This window comes from Pristis pectinata, chromosome 28, assembly GCF_009764475.1.
Source record: "Pristis pectinata isolate sPriPec2 chromosome 28, sPriPec2.1.pri, whole genome shotgun sequence".
Lineage (NCBI taxonomy): Eukaryota > Metazoa > Chordata > Chondrichthyes > Rhinopristiformes > Pristidae > Pristis > Pristis pectinata.
In genome coordinates, this window is record NC_067432.1 from 21,311,277 (window position 1) to 21,338,893 (window position 27,617).

General features: G+C 43.5%; 1 protein-coding gene across 2 annotated transcripts in view; it reads right to left on the reverse strand.

Annotated features, from left to right (window-relative positions):
- Window positions 1-27,617, reverse strand: part of LOC127584001 (zinc finger protein basonuclin-2-like) — a 92,060-nt gene that overhangs the window by 7,359 nt on the left and 57,084 nt on the right. The window contains exons 1-3 of one of the 2 annotated variants that reach the window (XM_052040492.1): window positions 27,485-27,594; window positions 18,352-18,587; window positions 1,127-3,066 (exon numbers count right to left, since the gene is read on the reverse strand). In XM_052040492.1, the coding sequence (XP_051896452.1) occupies window positions 1,127-3,066; window positions 18,352-18,498 (2,087 nt within the window). In that variant the 5' untranslated portion in view covers window positions 18,499-18,587; window positions 27,485-27,594. Of the gene's footprint in view, window positions 1-1,126; window positions 3,067-18,351; window positions 18,588-27,484; window positions 27,595-27,617 lie in introns of those variants that run through there. The other variant, XM_052040491.1, reaches the window with a different exon arrangement.

Sequence of the window (27,617 nt, forward strand, 5' to 3'; positions counted from 1 at the left end):
ACTAAAGATATCTGACTGTGTTAGCTATAACACAGCGGGCAGCTTGGTGTCTGGGAATCCAAAGGAGCTAACTGTTAGTGTACCTTAGTGCTGTCAGTCCATCTAAAACAGATAGGAAATAACTAATATAACAAAACTGATGCTAAAATGCTATCAGCTTAACCTCTACCACCTCCTAAGACGTCAAAACAATGAAATAATGTCAGCATTATCCAGAGTGACTGGAACATATACTGTATGTTTAAATGCCATCTGAATAACAATTTGTGCACTTGGATCTCCTCATGTGTCTGTGTAAATTAGTGGCAGAAACAAAACAACTCTGTCACCAACAGTCCGAGCATTGCCAGCCACACAGGTCTCCTATTTTGATGGCATGGATTTATCCTGGAACACTCTCCCCCAAGTGATTAGATCCTTGTGGTATCTTAAGCAGGTGGTTATTCTTCAGCTGTGGATCACTGTGGTCAGTTTCAGGTGGGTAACTGACAGAGAAAGGGTATCATAAGAGTTGTTCTCAATGCTCTGTTTTTCTCTCCCGAGACTAGGCCACTGAGTGCTTTTAACAATGTACTGCTGTCACCAACCAACTCCAGGCTTACCTGCTCATTGATTGCACTCGGTAGAATAGCAGGGAATCCCTCAAATAGACATAAAAATGATTTCACTGATAGCTGAAATTATGTCCCAAAGTCATTATTTTCTTTTTAAGACAATATAATGCAAGGTCTTTTACTTTACATCTGAAAGCAATTTGGTGAGTTCTGTTTTAATGTGACAATTAGAAGACAAAATTGCAGGTAAGCTGCTTAAAGCGCTGATCTCTCCCCCTAAGTATTTTATTTGCTCCCCACTCCCACAGACCGCACAGCTGCACTTCTGGATCCCTCGGGCCAATGCAGGTGGGACAGCCAAAATTCCAACAGCACCGTCTCAGACACAACTCTGCTTTCTGTACCTGTGCCAGACACGTCTGGTGCTTGCCAAGGAAAATCCAGGCAAAAGGTTTTCAAAACATGCAAATGCGGGGACCAGTTTGAGAACACAAGGTGAGGTGAATCGGTACGTTATTGAACCAACTACCATCAGTTTGTAAAAACAAGACAAGAAGCAACTTTGCACTGACCTGTCCCTACTGCGCCTTGAAGGGAAAGCTGCGTTACAACCTCCAACCGTGCACATGTGCATCTCCTTTAGATGCACATTTTTGTAATGCAATTTAACACTGTAAGAACTTTTAAACACCTTCTTGCAGACATAGCAATAGTTAGGATTAGAAGTACCCTGATTATCCCCCTTATCGGTATCTGGCTGTGGACATGTGCAGCCATTCACTGTTGGGCTGTCAAAGCACAGTGATCTGGCCCTCTGCTGCATTAACGCCCTGCCGAAGTCTCCATTGATCAGCCTGTGCTGCACTTCTTTATAATTGTTCATCAGCAGGTCTGCCTGCAACCAACCTTCTGATTTGGATAACAAATTCTCGCCAGTGTCCGTTTCACTCTCCCTTTGCTCGTCCCCAAAGGATGAAATTATTACAGTTTTTGCTTTCACATAAGCATCACCGTTCTCCAAGTGGTGTGGATCACTGCCTGATTTTCCATTGGAATTTGCTCGGGCATCAGCGGTCATCATATCTTGCTGTTGCACTTTGGGGTCCTGTTCCTCCATGTCAGACAAATAACTTGCACCACTTTCTGTTCTTTCCATGTCATATTTCATGTTCTTGAACTCGTTATCACTTCTAAGTTGTGCAGCCATATCACAGTTAGAAACTCCACTCTCAGAATCCTCCAGTTCCTCCATTGTTTCTTTCTCAATTTTGACAGGCATGCTGGATTTTCGGGATTTCTTTTTTGGCACAGGATCTGCTATTCGCTCTCTTGTTGTAAACTGCTCTTGGATTGAAGGAGCTGCATTCGGTAAAGATGGGAGTACTGCTTGAGGAATGGTGAGTTCGGCTGGTGTTACCAGACTGCGATAGAAGGGAAGAACTGGTTGCACTGTCTTCAGGTTCTGAAAGGCTGCGCCATGCCCAGCACTCGCAATACTAATCTGAGCATTACTCTGAACATTTGACTCTGCACGGGGGTTATCAAATCCTGTGAGAGAACGGGTATCAGTGCCAGAACAGTTGCTGGCATCAAGTCTTTTATCATTGACTTGGATAACCGTTGCCAAAGAACAATTTCTTAGATCCTTGTCACGATTATTTTTCATGGTTGGCATGTGAAGCCTGGGATTGGGGTTCGAACTGTGGCGATTGCGACTTCGCAGAGAACTAAAAACCATATTACAACCTTCAACAGTGCACTTATGTTTAATTTTCAGATGAACGGCATTGTAATGAATCTTCAATGTGCCTTTATCATAAAAGGTCTTCTCACATGCACTGCAGTAAACTCGCCCCTTGGTCGTTAGGTTGCCTGGTTTTTCCATGGACTTGACTCTGGTGGTATGAGAGGGCAGTTGTGCTTGTTCAAACTCCTGGTTTGGTGTTACACTCAGCGAAGGGGATGTCACAACGCTAGAGTCATTGGTGGAGTCATTCTTCAGGTCTAGGTTAATCTTATCTTGGGAATTCTGGCTGTTTTCTTCAGTACTCTGAAACGAATCAGCACCAGTACTTATAAGAAAACTCTTGCTGATAGGAATTGGAATTTCTTGCTTGGTTTCCCTTGGTCTCTCTGGAGACTGATCCAGGAGGAAACTATTGGGAGATGTCCCTAATAGAGGCATTGGAATAGGATTAAAAAATTGGAAGGGCAACATAAAAGCCAGGTTGTTCACGATTTTCTCAAAGTGATGAACACTGTTTGGGTTTACTTTCTCCGAATGCATGGACAGACTGGGATTTCGAGTTTGATTGCTGCTTTCTATAAATGCTCTGATATCGGAGTTACTCTTGGCAGACGGGACAACAATGGCATTTCCCTCCTTTTCCTGAATTGCCATGAGTTCAACGATGGACTTGGTTTCTCCAAAACGAAGGAATTGATGCAGAGAGACCATTTCTTCATCATACGTCATTATATTCCACCGATCAAGTACTTTTCCTGAGGCATCCTATGACACAAGAATTAATATGGATTAAAACTCCTATAGAATATGAATTACTCAATTATTAAAACTGCTAAATATAGTTCTATATTTTCATGCTGGTTAATTTTCCAAATGCACTCTGGTGACAGGAAGCTTGCCTATTGAAGGGGACATATTCAAATGTTGCAGAGTTTTTCTAACATATGTTCGCATGCAGTGTCATTCCCAGTTATCAGTAGGAACTCTTCAAAGAATGCAACCATTATAGCTGTTGCAGTAAACTATGGACCAATTGAAAACAAAATTACTCAGTTTTCAAGCATGTTAAATGACTATTAATCCAAAACTCTTGCATCTCCTCTAGATAGTCTATTTTATTTGTTTTAGTTGGATGGGATCCTTTCAGCTTTCATTCATACTACAGGGAATAAGTTGAAAAAACAAGGTAGAACAAGGCAAAAGTAAAATCAATTCATTTGTATCGCACTGCTATTGTATCTCGATCTGTTCCCTTTATGACTTTGAGCTAGAGCATGATGATTGGTTTTATGCTTCTTCCCAGCTAAAGCAATGTGGTATGGCCATATCCACAAAAGTGAGAAAGAAGTAAAATATGATTTTTATTGGATAAGAACAAGAAGCAGTAGCATGCCATCCAACTCCATGACACTGCATTAAGGTTAGGGATCTTTGACCTCAAATACCTTTTCTTGTCATATTCCCAAATCCTTCATTAATAATGCTTCAATTATATATCCTTCAATTATATTACATAGTCCAAAAATTCCATTGAACTCAATGTAGAATCAATGAATCAATCACTGAAATTCCAGACCCCTCCAGGGGAGAGAATTCCTCACATTCACCACCTTCTGAGTGAAAATATTTCACCTCAATTCAGTCCTATATGCCTACTTTGAATCTGTGACCCCTAGCTCTGGACTGCTTAGCTAGGAAAGTATCCTGTATCCTTTCCGCATCTGTGAGATTCTCGAAAAGATGTTGTATGCTTCATTGAAGTCATCTCTCATTCTTCTAACCTCTAAAGAGATCAACCCTGTATAATCTCTTTCCAGGAACCAGACTGATGAATCTTCACTACATTCTCTCAATAGCAAGTAGATAAAAATTGTACATAATATTTGATGTGTGGTCTCCCCACGGCCAATATAATTGTCGGAGGCATCTTTAGTATTCAAAACCTCTTGCACTAAACAACAACATACTGTTAACCTTCCTAACTGCCTGTTACACCTGCATGTTAGTTTGCAGCTTTTAATATCAATGTTTCCTAATCTCTCACCAATACATGAAATCATGAGAAATAATGACTCCACAGAGCAGGTCTATCCAAAGCACAACTGTGACAATTTTCCAACATATAACTGCAAGTCAAATATACATTGTTAACCTGGTCATGGATTTTGAAGAGATTTTTGAAGCTGTGGAGTTTTACTAAGTTAGAAAGGGTGAAGGGAGTGAAGTTGAGAGTAGAGGGATAAGATGGCTTAAGGCTTCACTGAAGATGGAGCAGCAGCAGGCCGGGAGAAAATATCCATAGCAAGCCAGCATTGAAAGGCCGAAAGTATGCAAGCTGGGGGCCAGGAAAGGACACTGAGGTATGGTGGGGGAGACTTGAAATAAGAAAGAAGGCTTTACAATTGAGTTGCAGCCAAATGAAGTAAACTAATCCTGAGGCAATAGGAAATGAGGCTTTGGACAATTCGAGATAGAAGCAGGGAGAGATGAAATCTCTGCAAGATGGGATTTGGAAATTGGCAAAAAAAAAATGAAGTTTAATCTAAATCTATTGAGATTTACAACAGTGGGTCTGGTGGCATTGGTCTTGCTCTGATTGTAGCGTTCTTGTTGTTTATCAGCCGTCAATAAGTGGGGTTACTGAGGGATTCAATTCTGCCTGCTGATCCCTTTTACCCTGGGAGGGAGGTGGAACCACAGCCCCTCCTTTCTGAGGCTTAGAAAAAAAAAGGATTGAGGAATCCTCGATCCTTTCTAGAGGATTTTGCAGTTGTTATGGCAGCAATTCTGCTAAGTTTCATCACCATTATGCTGTGAAACCAATAGCACTTTATATAGTAAGCAGAAGTTAGATAGGAAAACTCATACATTGTTTTGTGTGTTTCCTTGTCCATTTATGGGGTGTGTGGTTCCTCAGCCTTGTCCAACACAATCTTTGAAAATCAGCAATCTAACAACGACTTGAGGCACTTACGTACTGCTCTCACTGCAAAATATTCTGGAAATGTTATTGCATGTGTTTTAGATGTTCTAAGCCATAATTATTGTTTAGTGTGTCTGGTCCTACAAAAGATAATTTTATATGCATGGATTACAAATCCTTCAGATAAATATTTCAAAATACAATACATTTTAAAGTCAGTGCACAAGAATGGAGAGTATTTCTGGAGAATATAACCTGCCCTTAGAGCTCTAAGATTGATGCAAAAAGAAGAAACAGGCATAATGAGTGGATCAGGAAGCTCTTTAGATATGAGATCCAGTCCCAGAGCCAGGAGACTGAGAGCAGGTCAGTGCTTGGATTGACACCTCCAGGACCTGGTGCTGCAAGAGGCTCTGATCAGCGAATGCACCAACACATTTCACCTCCCCAAAAATGCACAACTTTACTCATACACTGCTCCATGCACCATACTTCCACAGGTCACCTGGCAACAGATCTATCAATCAGCATTCCTATCATGTTCCCCACCACACACTCAGCCTTGAAGTCTCATAAAGCACTCTTTGACAATACATTCATTGTCACCTGCCATGTTCCTCCTCCTCATTCTCATGTTCTGCTTGCTGTTGCTCTACGGTGGGCAAACACTGTGCTCTTGTAATAGCCAGATCGTGGACACTTCAGCAGGAAACAGCAAAGGGGGGGGGGGGGTCCCGCTTTAGGGAGTGCTCCAGGCAATGAGGTCCGTGTTTCAGCTCCTGGTAATCTTGTCAGACTTGCTCATCCCCCCCAACACATGGTTAAGGTACCCGCTGCTGCTGCCTGGGATGATCCAGAGAGGTGAGTGGTATGTGACTTTCACCTGCACCGGCTGAGTGCCTAGGTATGGGTTTGTGATTGGGGAATTGCCAGCAGAAGTTGCCAGGTTCCAGTGGTCATTTACTTCAGAACTTTAGCCTCTCAAGAAGACCTTTGGGATAAGGGTTCTGTCTAGGACCTTTCACCAACCTCCTTAGGAAGACTGCCTGATCCCTTCCCCTCATCCTTCCCTGCTCTTAATCTTGTTGGAGCCAGTACGACCTTTGCTTATGCACTTGTACTTTAACCTCCTTAACGGCAATCAAAGTCTGCGGTCACTGAAGAATACCCACCGTTCCATTCCAAGGCAACCCCATACAAACCTGCAAGCATTTGTGATCTCTCTATGGCACCACAGGCAATTGTGGGAATGTTGTACGAGGATAAATCATTATGGGGTTCATTTGCTCATGTAGATTTGATCAAGAAATTGAAATACCTCAGGAAACGTTGTCAGGCACTTTGTCGACATTGTGGAATATTCCTATCAATATTTATACCAGTAAATCTCTGAGCATTTTAACAAACAAGTGTAAGTGTTGTGTCTCTTGACCTCATTGCACACCTTAGAGGAGTTCCCAGGAGAAAGGACTGCTTGGTCATCAGTATCCTGGTCTGGAGGAGGAATGAGAGGGAAAGACACCAGGCCAGGTGTTAGCAGCTGCTGCAGAAGGGAATGGAGGACATCAGATGCACAACGACTTACTGCACACCCCCAAACCTGTGATAATGAGGGGTGATTTCCACAAGAACAGGAGCACTGTTGGCAGCATGAGGAAGAGAAGAAGCAGGAGAGGAGGCTCGGAGGGTGATGGATTCCTTCTCTGGACCTCCTTCACCTCCAGGGCCACTCCATAAAACCTGCTTTTCTTTTCTTCCCTTCCCTCTCACTCTCATAGTTTTTCAACTATCCTTGCACCTCCTGGTGTGTCAGAGAGCTTAGTCCGCATCTTCAGTGGAAGTGGGTGATTGCAGCACTCAATTACCAGACCACAGATGTCACCAATTTAACATCACCAGGCAGGTTCAAATTATAGTCATCAGCAATTAGGACCAAAGACTAAACTGTGAGACAAGCATGTCATTTTGGCACTGCACCCATTTAGCACATGATCCCACCCTTTAACCAAATGTGTGTTATGAACTTTATCTCCAGAGGTATGTTTCTCAACTAGTAAAACCTTGAAACAGCAATGAAAGAAAATTTGAACTATGTGTTTGATCTGTTGCACTTGATCAACATTTGTTTCCTGGTTAACTCTCCCTTCTTGGTCATTTCTAGTTCCCGTTTCTTACGCAGTGATTAGCAGCCTCTCCATGAGCTCAAACAGCATTATCAGCTGCTCTAAGTAGAGCCAATCAAATGAAAACACAACATGAAACAATAGATGTAAAGAGGAACATAAGAAGTGAGATACCAAAAATATGTACAACCAATCACATCTAAATTCTCAGCAGATCTCCTACTATATGGTTATGAAGTAACAAATAATATGCTATTTCATAACGGGAATGTTAAACCACACATTGAATAAAATATTAATATTATGCTGTTCTAAAGCAGAATTTCCTCTTTGAAAACCACACAGTATAATTAGCAAACAGTGCTATTTATCAGAGTTTAATAGCTTCTGGGCAGAACTACAGTTGATGATGTCACTCAACATTTAATTGCATGTAATTTTTACATTCAGAATTAAATATCTGGCTCTTCTTTGCTCTGTTTTGAAAGGAAATGTGCTTGTTTTCTGTATTAATGAGGTATTTTCTGTTCATGAACATATTTCTCTGCATCTACGACTGGTTTACTTTGCAGGAAGAAATTGGCCCAAGTTTGTAATTAAGTAAGTAACTTGATGGGCAGAAAAATCATAAACACAGATACTATTTGTAAAGTCAAATTGATGTTGCAGTCAAACTTTCATTGTCATCTTGTCAGGTAGTTGCAAACGTAATGTTGCACACACACACACAGGCACTCACACGTGTGGATGCAGGCAACACACACACACACGGACATGCACGGGAACACAGACATGCACATACACACACATGCACACCACCTGCAGAATAATCCCACTGAGCTAACAATGTATTTAATTGTTATTACTTTCCAGTCGCTGAACTTGACACTTGCACGTGTTGAGTAGTATTTACTATTCAGCTCAGTTCCCCAATCCGCCTATTTCATTAGTTTATTTCCCTCTTGTTTGCAGTCCCTTCCAATCTGGTACCTCATAAAACACACAGCCCCTTCCCAGAAACCAGTTGCTCATTGATGCAAGCAATTTGTAATAACAACAAAATTTTGGCAAAGGTTGTTAAATACTAATGTTCAAATATTTTAAATTAAAGACATAATAATTAGCAGATGGGAAATTATGTTATAAACTGGAAATGTCAGAAACTAAGAAAACAATACCATATTTATATCATTTTTACTCATCTATTATTGATTCTATATACTTAAAATGACCTAAACCTCTTACAGAAAAATGGGAAAAATTTAACGTAAATTATAAGCTCAACCCAAAATAGGTAAAGATATTTTCTCCACTGCAGTGCCATCAAGTCTGCGCTAATATAAAGTTTCCTCCAATCTTCGACACTCTCGCTCTAATCAAGTAGGATAAAATTTCCTTCGTCTGATACATATTTGATCAGAGTAACAGTTATGGCAAAAATATTCAGAATTTATTAAAAGCCTTACGTGCACCATGTGATGATTTTAAATATCACTCATGTATTCTAATAAACATTTCTTACATCACTCAATATAAGTAATGCTACACTAGGTACATTGGGACTTAAGTTGACTAATTAATGAGGTTATCTGTATACATCAATTAAGAATCAATGAACCTGCACCTTACTGTTGCTTGTTGAGGGATGTGGATATTTCTGGCCAGACCCCTATGTATTGTCCATCAGTACTTGGCTGAGACTAGATGCTTTGCTAGGCCATTGAAGAGTCAATTTAATGAACACAAGAACTAGATGCATGAGAAGCCATTCGGTTCCTGACCCCTGCTCCACCACTCATGACTGACCTTTCATCTCAGCACCAGTTTCCTGCACTAACTCCATATCCCTTGATCACATTAATATCTAAAAAGCAATTGATTTTTTTCTTGAATATAATCAATGACTGAGCCTCCAAATCCAAAGATTCATTACACACTGGGCAAAGAAATCTCTCATCTCAGTCTTGAATTTGAGATTTTCATCCCTGGTACCAGATTCCCCAAACAGAAGAACCTTCAACTCTGCAAGTATGCTGTCAAGCCTCGTAAGAATAATACGTTTTAACAAGATCGCTTCTTGTTCTTCTAAACTCTATAGACCATGGGCCCAGTCTTCTTAAACTCTTTTCAGAGAATCAGTCTGGTGAATCTTGGCTCCCTCTGTCACAGGTGTGGCTTCCCTAGTGTAGGGAGACCAGACCTGTACACATTATTCCAGATGCAGTCTCACGAGGCCCCTATATAATTTTAACAAGACATTCCTAGTCTTGTACTCATATCCTTTTGCAGTAAAGCCCAGAAGATCATTGTCTTCCAAATTGCTTTGGTATACTTGCACGTTAACTTTCACTGATTCATGTTCATGAATATCCATGTTTCTCAAAACACCATCATTTTTCAATCTCCAACTATTCCACTTATTTATTTCAACAAAAGTGGCTGAACTTTCTCATTATATTTCACTGGCCACATCCTTGCCCATTCGCTTAGCGTGTCGATAAGCCCCTGGAATATTGTCTCATTCTCAGCCCAGACTGCCACCTAGAGGACTGGAAAACCATGACTCCAGCACCACTATCCAAGGAAAGGAGACAGAAAGCACAAAATCATAGGCCAGTTGGACTAACAATGTCAACTGGGAAAATGCTAAAGGTGATAGTGGGACAAGCAGAGTGAACATGGTTTTATGAAAGGGAAATCCAGATTGACATTTTTTTTCTGGAGTACTTTGAGGAGGTAACAAACATGCTGGATAAATGGGACCCAGCAGATATAGTGTATTTGGACTTCCAGAAGGCATTCAATAAGGTGCCACATGACTAATTGCACAAGAGGGCACTGGATTGGGGATAATATATTGGCATAGATAGGGATTAAACTAACAGAAATAAGAGAATTGGGTCATTTTCAGTTTGGTAATCAGCAGCTAGTAGAATACCACAGGGATCAGTACTGGGAACTCAACAGTTTTTAATCTAAATTAATTAAGGAAGAAGTGACTGAGCGTACTGTAGACAAATTTGCTGATGACACATTGTGGGAGAACACATAGAGCCTGCAAAGTTAAGGGAATGGGCAAAAGATGGAAGATGACTAATGATGTGGGAATATGTGAAGTTATCTACTTTGGAAAGAAGAATGAAAATGCAAATTATTGTTTAAATGGACTTAATACTACAAAATGTTCAGTTACAAAGGCATCTTGAAGCCCTTATACATGAAACAAAAAAGTTAGTGTGAGTATAGCAAGTAATGAGGAAGGCTAATGGAATGGTGGCCTCTGGATTATAAAGGTAGGGAAATGTTGACATAACCTCTCAAGACACTGGTGAGACTTCATCATAGAATTTTTGTTTCCAATATTTATGGAAGGGTGTGTTTATATTGGAGGCAGTGCGGAGAAGATTCACTGGGTTGAGTCCTGGGATATACGTATGGGTTGAAATAAGACAAAAAGTTGAATTTATTATGCCTATGCTGTGTTTAGAAGGGAGAGAGAGTGGTCTTATTGAAACATACACGATTCAAAGGGAAAGTGCACAGATGCTGAGAGGATGCTTCCCCTAGCATTCAGGGAACTGAATACAAAAGCTTCAGAAGAAGGGGACACTCACGTCAGATGGAGATAAGGAGCCAATTTTTCCAATCAGACTCATGAATCCTTGGAATACTCTATCCCAGAGAGGTGTGGAAGTCATTGAATTTATTTGTGACAATGATTGACAGACAGCTGGACTGCAAGGAAGTCAAGGGGTTTTGGGAGAGAGCATGAAAATAGAGTGGAGACCAAGAGTAGTTTAGTCATGATCTTAATGAATGACTAAGAAGGTTCAAGGGAGCAATTGAGCTACTGCTGCTAATGAGGCCAATGTGGGAACCGCAGATTCAGCAGGTAATGGGGTAAGGCAGTTGGGTAGCTTGTGAGGTTGTGCACACCTCCCACCATTTCCACAGTACTTCTGTGTACTCCTGATGCATGAACTTGTTTCTCAGTACCATTCTGAATGTTCCTTCTCCACTTGAAGCAATCATGGTCCAGAGATTCCCAGCAATCATTGCAGAGGTTGTATTTCTTTAAGGAGGCTTTGAACACACCCTTGAATCTTTTCCTCTGTCTGCCTAGTAATCTCTTCCTGTGACATAGCTCAGGGCAGAGTGTCCGTTTAAGGGAGGCTGGTGGCGTGCACACTAATAATGTGGTCTGCCCGACAGAGCCAACTGTGGGCAATTAAGGCCACTATACTGGATACTATGAGTGTATTTACAAACAAAAGTAGGATATCCCTCTTCTTTTTCTCAGGAGATTCATTCTAACTTCAGATAATGAAAGGAGAAACTGTAATACACCTAACTCTGTCCGGGATAGCAATGGCAGTTTCCAAAGGACATCTGGACTTTGGGGTGTCCAGCTTCCAAAGATCAGGTAACAAGTTTTCACTAGTGAAGCCAACATTGTTTCACTTAAATCAGCGATTGTCAAAAATGCTCAGGATCATTCCTATCCCAAGGAAAACCAGATGAAAAAATATGTTTGAAGGTTTCCCATATTTATTGATGTAGAGCAGGAATCCTGAAGGAGGCACATTTTTCACTTAAAGATGCATCTGGGTGAGCACCTGTGTCTAATACAGCACATACTGAAGTACTTTGCAGTCTGTAAAATGTTATCCAGCAGTGGAAGCTGTGTTAGCATTTACAGGAATTTGGATCATCCTGGCAAGGGGTTCTGTCATCATTTGCAGGTGGATAAACTACACCAAGTTCATCCAACATGTCCCAACATTTATTGGTAAATGATCCTGGAAATACACCCCCAGCCCCATCCATTTAAATTCACTGCCTGTTTCCAGGAGAGATGTGGGGTTCTTTCTCCATACCTAATCTGCACTTCCACTGTCAGTGTCAAATTCAATTGCTGCTGATTACAAGAATTCTCAGATTTTGGGGAACTTAAAACCTTAACAAAACCACTTTAATTCAGACCTGTAAGGAAAACATTTGCAAGAAACCTTATTCATTGGCTTTTCTCAGACAATGACCTTTAATAATTGCAGTATTTGCCGAAGTTACAGTTACATGCTAACAGAAATGCCTTTGTAGTAATGGTCACAGCTAACTGGACCATTTCAGAGTGTATATGGAGACTTCTTTTAAAAAGGGAACATAAACGTCTTGGTGTTGATTGGTAGAGATTCCAAGTAGATTGAACTGAAACGTGGCTGCATGTACCACTACTGAATGTACTGTGGATGAATTGAGGTCTATGTGTAGGTCATGGCTTGAAGAGCTTGATTCTGAAATGACCCCCAGTTTCTTCCCCTCTGTTTGTAAAATCTATGAAGTGAGGAATGCTACCAAAGTTATTGTCAGTCAGAATAGTTAAGGAAGGCCTCAAGAGGTACGATTTGCAGGGATATTCAAAAATCAGTGTGAAATACCTTTTGGCCTATTTCTTGAAGTGCAGAACAACTCCACACATTACTGTGGGTTTATTAGATACACTGTACCTCCTGCAGAAATCTTAATGGGAAAATGTCTAAGGACATGCTTGAGCCTTGAACCACCAAACCTGGCTTCTGAAGTTAAATCAAAAATGCGGTTGACTCGAAAATGTCATCATGACACCAGTGAGAAAGAACAGCCTTCAGGTCAAACAAGTGTACTTGCATTCTTAGTCCATCCAGCAAGTCTAGTTCACACAAGTGGGAGGTACAAACCACAAAAGAGGTTTCAGGAACCAAGAGATATTTTGTTGAAGTTGATAATAAAACCTGAAATGTTCTTGTAGGTCAAATGATCCCTGCTGGAGATGAAGTCTGGATGGTAAACCACTTGATAATGAAGTTGTATTCAAATTGGATCCAGTGTAGACTTCAGGGAGTAAGCTAACCAAATCCAATCATGTCTGACAAACATCTTCTTTAAGTTCAGAAATGAGCAATCGAATGTAATTTGACACCAAATCCTGTAAGGTCAGGAAGGCTCCAAAAACTGATTACTACACTGTTCATTAGATATTGGTAGGATACTGTTGAAAATGTAAAATGGGTTGAGACAAAAAACACCTCTCTCATGGAAGTGAATTCCATAAGTTCACCACCCACTAAAATTTCACCCCATCTCAGTCCTATATCTCTTGCACAATCTCCCCATACACCTGCCCCTTGTTCTGGACACCCCAGTCAGGGAAAGCATCCTTCAGACTAACACTGAGAGGATTTTCTAAGTTTCAATTGGGTCTTTCATTCTTTTAGGCTCCAGTGAATAGAAACCCAACTGACTTAATCTCTCCTTATAAACATTCCTACCATCCTAGGAATCAGTCTGGTGAACCTTTACCCCTTATAGCATCTTGAGCAAGAACCTCTGATGTGGGACTTTATCAAAAGCTTTCTTAAGGAACAAGCCCATCACTTCCACTGGTTCCCCATTATCTAATCTGGCAATCCTATCTTCAAAACAAAAACTCCATTGGGTTTGTCAAGCACAATTTCCCTTTGATAAATCATTGTTGACTTTGTCTAATCCTTTTGATATTTTCTAATGCTATCATATACTTTATTATAAACTCTAGCATTCTTCCCACTTCTGATGTTAGGTTAACTGGTCTGTAATTTCTTGGTTTCTCTCTCCCTCCTTTTGTTGTAAATAGCAGTGTTACATTTGCCACCCTCCAGCCTCAGGAGCTATTCCATAATCTATAGAATGCTGGGAAATGATATCCAACTCATTCACTGTTTTGATGGTGTGATGGATATTCACTTTCCAGGCGGTTTATTGCTAACCTCAGCTTCTTAGCAAAACAGCAGAAATTGTCCAAGATTCAAGATTTTTGTTGTTCATTAAATTAAACTTCTAACCAGTATCCTTTGCTCATCCTCTTGACTTAATCAAGAGAAACAATGGGGTCCATAATGGCCTAATTAAACACTCCATCCACCTGGTCTGATGAATTTAGTTGAGGAACATCACATACCGATGATGCCAACTAGTAGAAAACCAGTGTAAATGTTAGAAGGCTGTCAGGATTGGTAGCAGTGACAGAGAGAAGACACAGAATCCATTTCTCAGCCTCGGTTCCTGCGATGGATGACTTGTTCGTCTGCAACCCATCAGTATGTTTTTCTAATTTGTAAGAATTGTACTTGTGTTTTGGAAATCCTTTAAGTTATAAACCTCTGTCAAGAATTACTCCTCACAATTAAACCTGCTTCACTTAAACTCTGTTCAATCTGCTTTGTTAGTTGGAAGTATCTCCTCCTTGGTTGGGAGGGGGGACCCACTGCTCAAAATAGGGATTATTGACAGCTAGACCCCTTCGGGTAGAGACTAAAAGTAGTGAAGTAAATTAGTCCTTGAACAATAGATTGATACAGTATCATGTCCCAAAAGTGAGGGTACTTGCAGATACTTGTGCCAGATAGGGCTTAAAGTCTTGACTTAAGTTAGCACTCTCAAATGGGTACACTCAATATCGTCATAGTGGCTACCTTCTTTAGTTCTCAGGGATACAAGTTAATAGGCTCGGGGGATTTATCAGCTTTCAGTGCCATTAATTGTTCCAGGATTATTTCCTTACTAACTTCCTTTAGTTTTTCGCCTCCATTAGATTCTTGGTTCCCTAAAACATCTGGAAGGCTACTCGTGTCCTTTTCCATGAAGACAGATTTCCCTGCCTCATGGTGATCAGATGTACACAAAGTAACCAAGGTGTTTTCCAATGGGAAGAGAATTGGGCCACAATTTCCTCTCACTTATGCCCTACTGCTTTGGCTGCTCTCTCCACAAGATCCTCTAAATTCACTGCAAGAATAAACAAACCAACAATATCCTCTCCAAAGTGAGCACCCTCAATATTGAGTTCCTACTTGCATTCAGCTGGCTTTGTAATGTAGGCCACATTGCTTGCGTGCCCAGCACCAGACACCCAAAGCCTACACAATCTATTCCTAGTTCTACCATGGAAGGAGATTACTAAGCAACAAAGGACGCACCAAAACTCTCCCTGAAGAAATATAACATTTGCATTTACTCTCAGAAATTGCTGGCCATGACGGATATTAGGGATGGCATTGAGCCATGCATCAAGAGCACACAGAACCCCCTGTGTGAGCAGTGGAAGGAGCAGACTACTTCACAAACTACCCCTGCCCCCATCAGCCACCTCCTGTCCTATCTGTGATTGGCCTCGTTAGTCACCTCAGAGCCCACAAAACCCAGTCATCATGAAAGCAAGTCATCAACAATCCCAATGCTCAAGATAATTTAATCCATCACTATTAACATCTTCAATAACAATGGTTTTGTAATGTGCTTCAGGCCTCTACGTTGCTGTTGTCCATCAATTTATTTTTTTTATATATAGAGCTTTTGAAGAAGAGAAAGACAAATTTGGAGCATTTTAAGCTTTTTTCAATCAATGCATGTGTGCACTTACCCTTAAATGGCAGCATAATGACAATTTAGAGCAATAGCCAAGTCTGTTCCTTATATGCTGAGCTTTTCAAGAATTTTTCCAAATAGACACATGACTGGCACAATATCACAGCTGCTAACAGACAGAAGAATGGAGGCCAGGTCTTTGATGTACTGAGAGATCATGGGAAAACATATCGTCTGACATCAAATGAGAGCCCAGTTTTAAAGAAATGGGAGTGATCCTGGTTATTTTTCTCAAGCGACCATGGCATTCCAAAGATAAACAAATGAAGAAGAATGAAGAAATTGTGACTTCAGTGCAGTTTGTTGGATTCAGTTCTTCAGGAGATTTTTTGTTTGTTTTTGAAGTAAAAATAGACAAAAGAAATCATATGTGATTTTCATTGCTTTAGGCATATCAACTTAGCTTATGTAATTAACTTATGCATTAAGGAAACATAAAAAGGAAAAGACTTCCTTTAAAAATAAGACTGTATCCAAATCACTATGATGGGATTTGCATTCTTACTCTCTGGAAGAGAACCATTACACCAGCGCAGTTGACATATATTCTCCCCTTTCAGAATTTTAAAGGGATCACCCCCTCTGCAATCCCCGGTCCACTGATCTGTCCCCACCAATCACTTGTTGTAGAGCACTTTCCCCTGCAGAAGTGCAACACATGTCCTTTCACCTCGCCCCTTCCCACCATCCAGGGACCCAAACGGTCTTTCCCAGTGAAACAGTGATTCACTGGCACTTCTTCCAAGCTAGTGTACTGTGTTCGGTGTTCAGAATGCGGTGTCCTCTCCACTGGAAAAACCCAATGCTGATTGGGTGATCATTTTGTGCAGCGCTTGTGATCAGTAGTCATGTACGTCCTGAGCTCCTGCCTGACCACCACTTTAATTCCCCGTCCCACTCCCACTCTGACCTGCCTGCCTCTGGCCTCCTGTACTGTTACAAAGAGGCCCAATTAAAGATTGAGGGAAGCACCTCATCAGCCATCTGGGCAAATTGCAACCTTCCGGTCTCGACATTGAATTCTCCAAGTTCAGGAAACTTGCTTATTCTCTCTGCCTGTATCAGAACTGGCCATTTCTGCCAGTTGTCATTTTAACTCAGTTGTTCTTTTATTACTAGTACAAGCCTGGCCTGCTGGACACATCCCATAGCCTTGCTATTAACATTATGGACTGCCATGTAACAGCCACATTAAGTAATATGGTCTCACCCTATCAAAGATATTCCCTTTGTTCTATCCATCCCCCCTCCCCCCAGCAGCCTACCTCCACCATCCCCAACCTTCTCCGGAACTGAACTGTTGTAGTTTTGCTTTTTGTTCCCCAGTTCTGACAAAGGATCCAGGACATGAAGCATTAACTGTTTCTCTTTCCACAGGCGTTGCCTGACCTGCTGAGTGCTTCCAGTATTTTCTGTTTTTATTATATCAGCATGCACTGTCACCACTGAATACTAATGCATCATTCATTGCAAATGATATGTGAATTCTTGTAACATATCCAAGACCAGAATTCTCACAGACTATTCCTTTCATACACACACACACACACATACTACAGTATGAAAATGTGCCTGGGAATCAATTAATATAATTACTTATAAAAACAGAAAATGATGGAAATAGCAAGTCAGGGAGCATCTGTGGAGACAGAAATAGAGTTAATATTTCAGCTTGATGACCTTTCATCAAAACAAGGGAAAGTTAGAAATAAAATCTGTTTTAATCTGTAAAGGGGTTGGGTGGGAGAAGGAAAGGGGAGGCGAAAGGTTGGGGACCAGGAGAGACTGAATGTCACAAGTGACAGTGGTGCCATGTGAGAGATGATGGTGAAGAGTCGTTGATCTATCTGGAGGAGGTGTATATAGGAAGAGATGAATGAAAACAGAGTAGCGAGGGAGATATGAAACAGGAAGGATGATGGAAAACTACAATAAAACAGAGCGTGTTGGAAATACTCAACAGGTCAGCAACTTGCCAGACAGCTTCCACTTTCTCCCCTTAGATCTTATTTGATATTGGACACCCAGCAAATATCAGATAAATAATGTTGCAGTTTGGAACACAGAACAGTGCTGCACAGGAACAGGCCCTTCGGCCCTCCAAGCCTACACCGACCATGATTCTAAACTAATCTCATCTGCTAGACATGGTCCATATCCTTCTATTCCCTGCATGTTCCTATGTCTGTTGAAATGCTTCTTAAATATTGCTATTGTATCCAGTTCTACTACTTATTAAATAAAAATGGGATTAGTTTAAATGGTTGCTGGGATTCAAAGGGCCTGTTCTTTATGACTATTTAACAGTCATGTGGTGTGCAGTAAACTGAGGCAGAAGAGGGGAAATGTGCCCTATTTGTCACCTTCCCTTCATTTTATTACACTGAAAAATTTGCCTCCTGATTATTGAGTGAACATTGTAAAGTGTGTGAAAACATGGAAAGTAGTTGCTTCCCATTTCCACTGATATTTTACTGCACTAAATATATAGAAACATAGAAAAATTATCTTCCTAATAGGTTGAAATCTGAAATATCAAGGCCAGATCCAATGTTGAGTTACCTGCAGAATGTAACCACGGATGTAATCTTGCAGTGTCCACCCCAGAGAGTGCAATATCTGGAGAACTTCTTCTTGCTTGAGAACACTGAATAGACGATCCAGCAGGATTTTGAGGCGAATTGGAATGGCCTGGGTTCCATACAGCATTAGACTACTAATGTCAAACACAACATTTGACTGGACTATCTCAACCTGGCTTTGTTGATAGAGATGATTCACTCGTAGTTTGTCCAGGGCTGCAAAGAAAAAAAAAAGCACACATTTTAAGAAACACAAAACATAGAAAAAGTCTGTGATTTTGACAAGTACAGCCTCAGAAATGCATTATCTTAGAGTGACTTTCAATAAGTTGAAAACATGCTCTATCCAGGCAAAATTTCCTCTTTGTTTTTCCCTTGGCAACTATGTACATTAATATCTGACGATTAATGACTTTCAATAAGCAATTATTTATGTATGTTGTTACCAAGCCTATTGAAGAACAATGCATAATTTAAAAAAGTGTTTTAATGGAAGGATACTCAATCTTTATTTTACGTGGTAGATCTCAGAAGTTCAATTTCCATATGGCTTCTTTCAATTATGCACTCTAAATGACATTAGTCCTACTTACACTCTATTTCTGGGCTTTCTGAGATCTCCCCATCAGAGTCTGAGGAAGAAAAATGAACTGCTGTAGATCTCCAGTGTCAAGTTCAAAGGCTTCAGACAAATTAGACGTTAATGATCAAGTTACGGTAGAGTTATCCTGAAGCCCACCAACATAGGCACTAGTGAACAGGTACTGTCTCTTTATCAAGTAGCACTGGTTTGATGAGAATGACAAGATCCATGAGCTAATTAACCACAAACACAAGGCGTTCCTGGATTGGAAGCTCCACTATGCCCCATGGGAAAAGAAACAATTTTACAGTCAAGTAAAGACCAAACTCTAGCAGAAAACCCATGACCTTAAGTACAGATGGTGGATGTAAAGAGCACAGGAGGCTCAGCAACCTGCTGACAGCCATTACATGCAAAGGTTCTTAAGGGGCTTCAAGGTTACCAATGGCCAAAACATCGAAGGTCCTACCAGACTGTAAGGCAAGAATGGAGGTAACCTTAACAAGGACAGAGATCGCACTCATGCCGATAGGAAGGAACACGTTGAAGACCTCCTCACCCATAACTCTATCCTTAACATGAGTGCCATTGACTCTAACCCACAGTAGAGCAAAGCTAAAAGTTCCAGCCAATGGACAGCAATTGAATATTATTTTGTTACTCAAACACACTTTTAAAAATAATGTTAAATGACAAATATGCAAAGTCACAAATTTGCACATTGGCAGGAAATAATAATAAATGTAAAGGTTTGAAATTACTATTTTCAGAAAAAGGTTTCTTCTGTTGGAAACTGTCCATAAATACAGCATTTTTTCATACAGAATTAAGTGAAATAGATAATCTCCAAAATGAAACAATCTTAGAGACAGGAAAAAGATTGTGGGAAATGCATTGATCATTTGAATTACTAATTGCTTCAAACCAAATTAAACTTTAACACATCAAATGATTAAAATACAAGAATTCCCCACGAGGGCCAAAAATATGCTCAGCCCCTTCAGACAAAGGAAAATTCCAATTCCATAATTAACTTTTACCCAGAATAGAATAGCTCAGCACATGTAAAACCAAAATATCATAGGTGCACACAAATAAAAGTGTACATCAAAAAAAGTTCTTGTGTGTGGTTCCCTGCACTTAATCAAAAACAGAAAGTGCTGGAAATACTCAGCAGGTTAGGCTGCATTTGTGGGAAAAGAAACAGTCAATGGTTCAAGTCGGTGACCCTTCATCAGAAATGAATAGAAGAGCAAAGAAGCTTGTAAAGCAACAGGGAGGCTGGGGGAAGGGGCATTGGTGTGCCCTCCTGCACTCATGCAGAACCCAACAGTTTCATTACTTTTGCTGCCAATTTCCACCCCTGTCCTCACCTTCACATGGTCAGTCTCTGACACTTCCCTTCCCTTTCCTGAATCTCTGACTCCATCTCAGGAGATAGGCTAGCTACTATCATCCATTACAAGCCTATTGAATCCCACAGGGATCTCAACTGCTTTTTGTCCCACCGTCTCCTATAAGGACTCTATTTCATCATATGTGCTCCGACGATGAGACTTTCCATATAGATGCCTCTGAAATGCCTTCGATCTTTCTGCACCCCAGTTTCTCCTCTTACCATTGTTTACGAAGCTCTTGACCACATCTCATCCATTTCCCGTGCCTCTGCTCTCATCCCTTCTCCTCCAGGACAGAATAAGGATGGAGTCTGCTGATCTTCACCTTCCACCCCACCAGCCTTTGCATTCAACAGATCATTCTCCACAATTTCTGCCACCTTCAAAGAGATTCCACTACCAGACATACGTATCTTCTCCTCTCTTCCCCTTTCAGCATTTGGCAGGGACTGTTCCCTTCGTGACTCCCTGGTCCACTCTTCTGTTCCCACCAACCACCCCCCTCCATGCTGCACTTTCCCTTGCAGCTGCAGGTGATGGAACACTTGTCCTTTCACCTCTTCCCTTCCCACCATCCAAGGACCTGATCTTTCCCAGGGAAGCAGTGATTCACTTGCACTTCTTCCAGTCTAGTGTACTGCACTCAGTGTTCACAATCTGGTTTCCTCTCCATTGCAGAACACCTGTGTTCAGTCCGCCAGCCACTTTAATTCTCCATCCCACTCCCACATTGACCTATCAGTTTGTGACCTCCTGTATATACAGTGAAGCCCAACTCAAGCTTGAGGAACAACACCTCATTTTCTATCTGGGCACATTGCAGCTTTCTGCATTCAACACTGAATTCTGAATTTCAAAGTAACTTGATTTTTCAGTCTGCGATCTGTGATATTAGTTCAACTTGTTTTCTGTCCTCTCTCTCTCTCTGGGAGTGGAGGACATGCCAATCCTGACCTGCTGGGCAGGTTCTCCTTCTCTGCATTTTGCAACTCCCACATTTTTTTGTCTATGTTCTCAGTCTCTGACTACTCCTACTCATTCATTGACCAGACAACTTTGTTTACAGTTTATTCCATGGTCACCCTGATTTTACCCCATCAGAGATATCATCCCTTCCCCACCAGCCCCCTCCCCTGCAGCTTTACAAGCTTCTGTCTTCCTTCAGTTCTGATGATGGATCTCCCACCCGAAATGTGGACTCCCTTTCTCCTCCCTCAGATGTGGCCTGACCTGCTGAGTATTTTCTGCTTTTTGTTTCAGATTTCCACCTTCTACAGTTTTTTTTTGATTTTCACCTCCCTGCCCTTCATGTCTCTGTGCCTGATTAATAAAATGAAGGTTTCCCTATTTATTTTTACCCATTTTCTGCTTTCATTGCCACTTATGTAAAAGTTTGTTTGTAGCAGTGGATATAATTTAATTTTCTGTATAGTGATGGCTTATCTTCATTAAAGTGATCTACTCCAGTTCTACTCTTTGCCATCTGTATTTTTTTCCTTTTGTAGCGGTTGCTACCGCGGAATAAAACAAGACTCTACTCGGAGGATTGCCAAACAGAACTGGTTTATTTTCCCGCCTTGTGCGGGCCCTTTAAGGGAGCGAAACTCCCGCCCAAAAAACCGGCAATGACGTAAGTCCTACGTCATCAGGACTTTCCCGCGCGCGGGTTCTCCCCGTCGCTCGGAAAGACGAGGCCCACCGCCATCTTGGGCCTCGTCGCTCCGACGCCGCGCGACCCGACTGCCGAGCCGGTTCGCCCGACTAGACGGTGAGTCGCCACACAACCCCCCCCCCCCAGAACCGGCGAGACAGTCCCCAAGGTCCGTGGGCTGTGCCAGCTGCCGCTTAGGGGGGCGGCCTCTGCGTCGTGGCGTGGCAACCTCGACAGGCTGTTGCAGATCCAAATGGGCCGGTTTGAGGCGGTCCGCCGTGAAAACCTGTTCCCTGCCTCCAATGTCCAAAATAAAAGTGGATCCGTTATTCCGTATGACTCGGAACGGTCCCTCATATGGTCGTTGCAATGGCGCCCGAGGTGTGCCCCTGCGAACGAAAACAAACTTACAGTCCCGTAGTTCCTTGGGCTGGCAGGATGGGGCTTGACCGTGCCATGAGGTGGGAATCGGGGCCAAGGCGCCGAGCTTCTCGCGCAGTCTTTGTAGAACTGCTGGGGGTTGTTCCCCTTGGTCCTGAAGGGCAGGTATGAAATCCCCGGGGACAACTAGTGGCGCCCCGTATACAAGCTCAGCTGACGAAGTGCGGAGGTCGTCTTTGGGGGCAGTGCGTATGCCGAGCAGGACCCAAGGCAGCTCGTCAACCCAGTTAGGACCCTTCAGGCGGGCCATCAAGGCTGATTTTAGATGGCGGTGAAAACGTTCCACCAACCCGTTTGATTGAGGATGGTAGGCCGTGGTGGTGTGCAGCTGCGTCCCTAGCAGGTTCGCTAATGCAGCCCAGAGACTGGAAGTGAATTGGGTGCCTCTGTCTGAAGTGATGTGGGCCGGAACGCCAAAACGTGAGACCCAAGTTGTGAGCAGCGCTCGGGCGCAGGAATCAGTTGTGATGTCAGTCAGGGGGGTTGCCTCAGGCCACCTCGTGAACCGGTCCACGATGGTAGGGAGGTACCGGGCTCCTCTTGAAACCGGCAGAGGGCCCACGAGGTCGACGTGTATGTGGTCGGACCTCCTACGGGTAGGCTCGAACTGCTGTGGTGGGACCTTGGTGTGTCGCTGGATTTTTGACGTCTGGCAGTGCAGACAAGTCCTGGCCCACTCACTGACCTGTTTGCGCAGGCCATGCCAGACAAACTTGCTGGCGACCAGTCGGACAGTAGATCTGATGGATGGGTGCGCCAACCCATGTACCGAGTCAAAAACGCGTCTCCGCCAGGCTGCAGGGACAATAGGGCGGGGCTGACCAGTCGCAACGTCGCAAAGTAGGGTCCGCTGACCTGGACCAACCAAGAAATCTCGGAGCTGCAGACCCGAGACTGCGGTTCTGTAGCTGGGCAGTTCGTCGTCGGCTTGCTGTGCGTCAGCCAGGGCCGTGTAGTCGACACCCAAGGATAGGTTGTGGATGGTTGGTCTGGAAAGTGCATCAGCAACGACATTATCCTTTCCGGAGACATGTTGGATGTCAGTTGTGAACTCGGAAATGTAGGATAAATGTCTCTGCTGACGAGCTGACCAGGGATCGGAGACTTTGGAGAAGGCAAAGGACAGAGGCTTATGATCGGTGAAAGCGGTGAAAGGCCTGCCTTCTAGAAAGTATCGGAAATGCCGGACCGCCAGATACAGCGCTAGAAGTTCCCGATCAAAAGCGCTGTACTTCAGTTCGGGCGGTCTAAGGTGTTTGCTGAAAAACGCCAAGGGTTGCCAGCGGCCTTCGAGTAGCTGTTCCAGTACCCCACCCACCGCGGTGTTGGACGCGTCTACCGTGAGGGCAGTCGGGACGTCAGTCCTAGGGTGTACCAGCATCGCGGCGTCTGCCAGGGCGTCTTTGGCCTTAACGAAAGCAGCCGCAGCCTCGTCAGTCCAGGTGATGTCCTTGCCCTTACCAGCCAGCAGCGAGAACAGAGGGCGCATGATACGGGCTGCTGCAGGGATGAAACGATGGTAAAAGTTGACCATCCCAAGGAATTCCTGTAGGCCTTTGACTGTGTCGGGGCGGGCAAAATGGCGGATAGCATCCACCTTGGCGGGTAGGGGTGTTGCCCCGTCGCTGGTGATTTTGTGGCCGAGGAAATCGATAGAGTCAAGTCCGAATTGGCACTTGGACGGGTTAATCGTGAGGCCGAAATCGCGGCGGCGGGAATACAGCTGGCGGAGGTGGGAAAGGTGTTCCTGGCAGTTACGGCTGGCGATCAGTATGTCGTCCAAGTAAATGAACACGAAGTCCAGGCCTCGGCCTACCGCGTCCATCAGCCGCTGGAAGGTCTGCGCGGCGTTCTTAAGGCCGAACGGCATCCGAAGGAATTCGAACAGGCCGAATGGGGTGATAATCGCAGTTTTGGGGACGTCATCCGGATGGACCGGGATTTGGTGGTATCCCCTAACGAGGTCCACTTTGGAAAAGATGCGGGCCCCGTGTAAGTTCGCTGCGAAGTCCTGGATGTGAGGGATGGGATAGCGGTCCGGGGTGGTGGCGTCATTCAGCCTGCGGTAGTCGCCGCAGGGCCTCCACCCTCCTGTGGCTTTGGGGACCATGTGCAGGGGGGAGGCCCAGGGGCTGTCTGACCTGCGAACAATCCCCAGCTCCTCCATGTGATGGAACTCTTCCTTTGCCAGGCGGAGCTTGTCTGGAGGTAATCGTCGTGCTCGGGCATGAAGGGGTGGCCCTGTGGTAATGATGTGGTATCGTACCCCATGTGTGGGCCGGGAATTTGTAAACGAAGGTGCCAAAGTCGATGGGAATTCGGCTAGGAGCTTGGCGAAATCGTCGCCAGAAAGGGTAATGGAGTCCAGGCGCGGGGCTGGTGGGCTGATTTCTCCCAGGGGATAGGTCCGGAGAGCTAACCACATGGTAGTACTTCGTGGAGTCGGAGGTGATCTGCCGAAGGTGGAATTGCGCTTCGGCCTGGTCAAACCAGACGCTGGGCCGAAGTGTCCAAAAGGTGGGCAGCTTGAGGGCCACTGCGTTGGCTGCTGCGCTGTCGTCCATCTCGCGGGTCCAAAAGCCGTTTGGACCGTCGGGGTCACCAATGTAGCGGTTGCTACCGCGGAATAAAACAAGACTCTACTCGGAGGATTGCCAAACAGAACTGGTTTATTTTCCCGCCTTGTGCGGGCCCTTTAAGGGAGCGAAACTCCCGCCCAAAAAACCGGCAATGACGTAAGTCCTACGTCATCAGGACTTTCCCGCGCGCGGGTTCTCCCCGTCGCTCGGAAAGACGAGGCCCGCCGCCATCTTGGGCCTCGTCGCTCCGACGCCGCGCGACCCGACTGCCGAGCCGGTTCGCCCGACTAGACGGTGAGTCGCCACACTTTCTCTAATTCCCTTCTAGACAATATCACTACAACCACCTTCATTGTCCATTCTAGCAAAAGAAGACTGCAGATGCTCAAAATCTGAAACAAAAAACAGAGAATGCTGGAAGCCCTTAGCTGGTCAGGCAGCACCAGGGTGGGGGAGAAACAAGGTCAACATTTCAGGTAAAAGACCCTTCATTTGAACTTGATAAGTGAGAAGGCAAGTGCTTTAAGTTGCAGAGATGGGGAGGTGTTAAGACAAAAGAGGGAAGGTCTGTGATAGGGTGCAGGCCAAAGTTATTAAGATAGTAATTACTTTAAAAACAGAAGTTGGAACAAATTATGCAGAGACAAATTGAAATACAACAAATTGAACCAAATTCAGCCACATCTATGAAAATAAAGGGGTTTACCTGAAAAATTTAAACTCAGTATTAATTCACCAAGGGATGTACCTAAGTCAGAAGGTGAGGTCTTGTTCTTCAAGCTTATGCTGTGCAGTATTGCAATATAGTGTTCTGAAGACAGACAGTTAAAGTGGGAGGTTGTATTTAAATGACAGGTGACTGAAACCTTAGGACTGCCATGGTGAAATGAACAGTTGTATTATGCAAACTGGTTACTCAATCATTAGTTGCATTTGCCAAAGCACAGGAGTCCACATGGTGAACACTGAATGCAGTACTAGATTGGAAGACGTGCAAATGAATTTCTGCTTTGCCTGCAAAGACTGTTTGGGTGGTGGGATGGGAAAAGGTAAAGGGGCAGATGTTGCCTCTCCCTCAGCTACATGGGAAAGTGCTGTGGGAAGGGGAGTGGTTAGTGGAGATGGTAGGGGGGGGCAGAGAGTTGAGGATGAACAGCCCCTTTGGGGTACTGAAAAAGGAAGGAGAAGATGTATCTGGTGGTGGAATCTAGTTTGATGTAGTTGAAGACTGGAGGATGATCTTTTGAATGTGGAGGTTGGAGGGGTGAAAAGAGGACAAGGAAAACGTCATCCTTTTCTGACTGGGAGGACAGGGTGGGAGAACAGATGTGCAAGAAGTAGAAGAAACATGTTTGAGATGCCTGTCAGTGACGGTAGAGGGAAAGGCATCTAAAAGGAACTGGTGGAGAAATTGGCAGAATGGAATGGAGTCTTCACAGGAAGTATGGTGGGAGAAGATTTTGGAGAGGATAGAGTTCTCCTTGACGTGCTCCATCCAATTAGCCTTCACATTCAACAGATCACCCTACACAATTTCCACTCTCTCCCATGGCGTTCAATAACCAGACACATCTTCCCCTCCTCTCCCCTTTCAGTATTCCGAAGGGACCATAGGATGAGTCTCCGTGTCACTCCCATCTACCCCCCCCCCCCCCACAGTACTTTCCCATGCGGCGGCAGAAGATGTAACACCTGTCCTTTTACCTCTTCCCTTCCCACCTGAGCCTAAAAACCCTTCCAGGTGAGCCAGCAATCCACTTGCACTTCTTCCAATCCAGTGTACTGCATTCAGTGCTCATGATGTGATCTCTTCTACACTGGAAAAAACACAGAATGGATGACTCCAGAACACGGTTGTAGAATATTTCTGTTCAGCTGCAACAGCTTACAGTTGCCTGTTACTTCAATTCTCCATCCCACTCCGACCTTTCCTCAACTTCCTTTGTTGCTCCAACAATGCCTGTTGCAAGCTCAAGGAACAGTACCTCACATTCTGTCATATTACAACCCTTGTGATTTAATAATGAGTTTAACAATTTCATTTAAACCATCTTTACTCTCCGATGTGGCTGTATCTGTGTCTTAATTTGTTACGTTTCAATTTCTCTTGGTATCATTTTGCTCCAGCCACTTTTTAAAGTGACTGTCTGCATCGGTCTGCACTCCTCCCCCTCTCTGCAACTTAAAACTTGCTTGCCTTCTCACCTTTCCAGTTCTGACGATCTTGACCTAAAACCTTGCTTCTCTACCTGCTGATGCTGCCCAACCCGTTTGGAATTTCTAGCATTCACTGCTTTTTTTAAGTTTATCGTCCTTAAGTCATTATCATCTCAGTTTGTGCTGGTTTAACCAGACCTGAGCCACCACCCATGCCCCCTGCCCTCGTTCCCACTTTAAAACGGTGAACCTTAAGCACTTTGAGACATTCTGAAGGATGCAGGAAAGAAGCTATATAAACGCACATCTGTGAGGAAGTATGGGCTTGAGACAACAGGCCTCGAGATGAACAGGTACGTAATATCAGTGGTCAGGACGTTGCAATGTATACCATGCATTGTCAACTGGATAGGCAAACTGTTCCACCTTTGTGAGGAT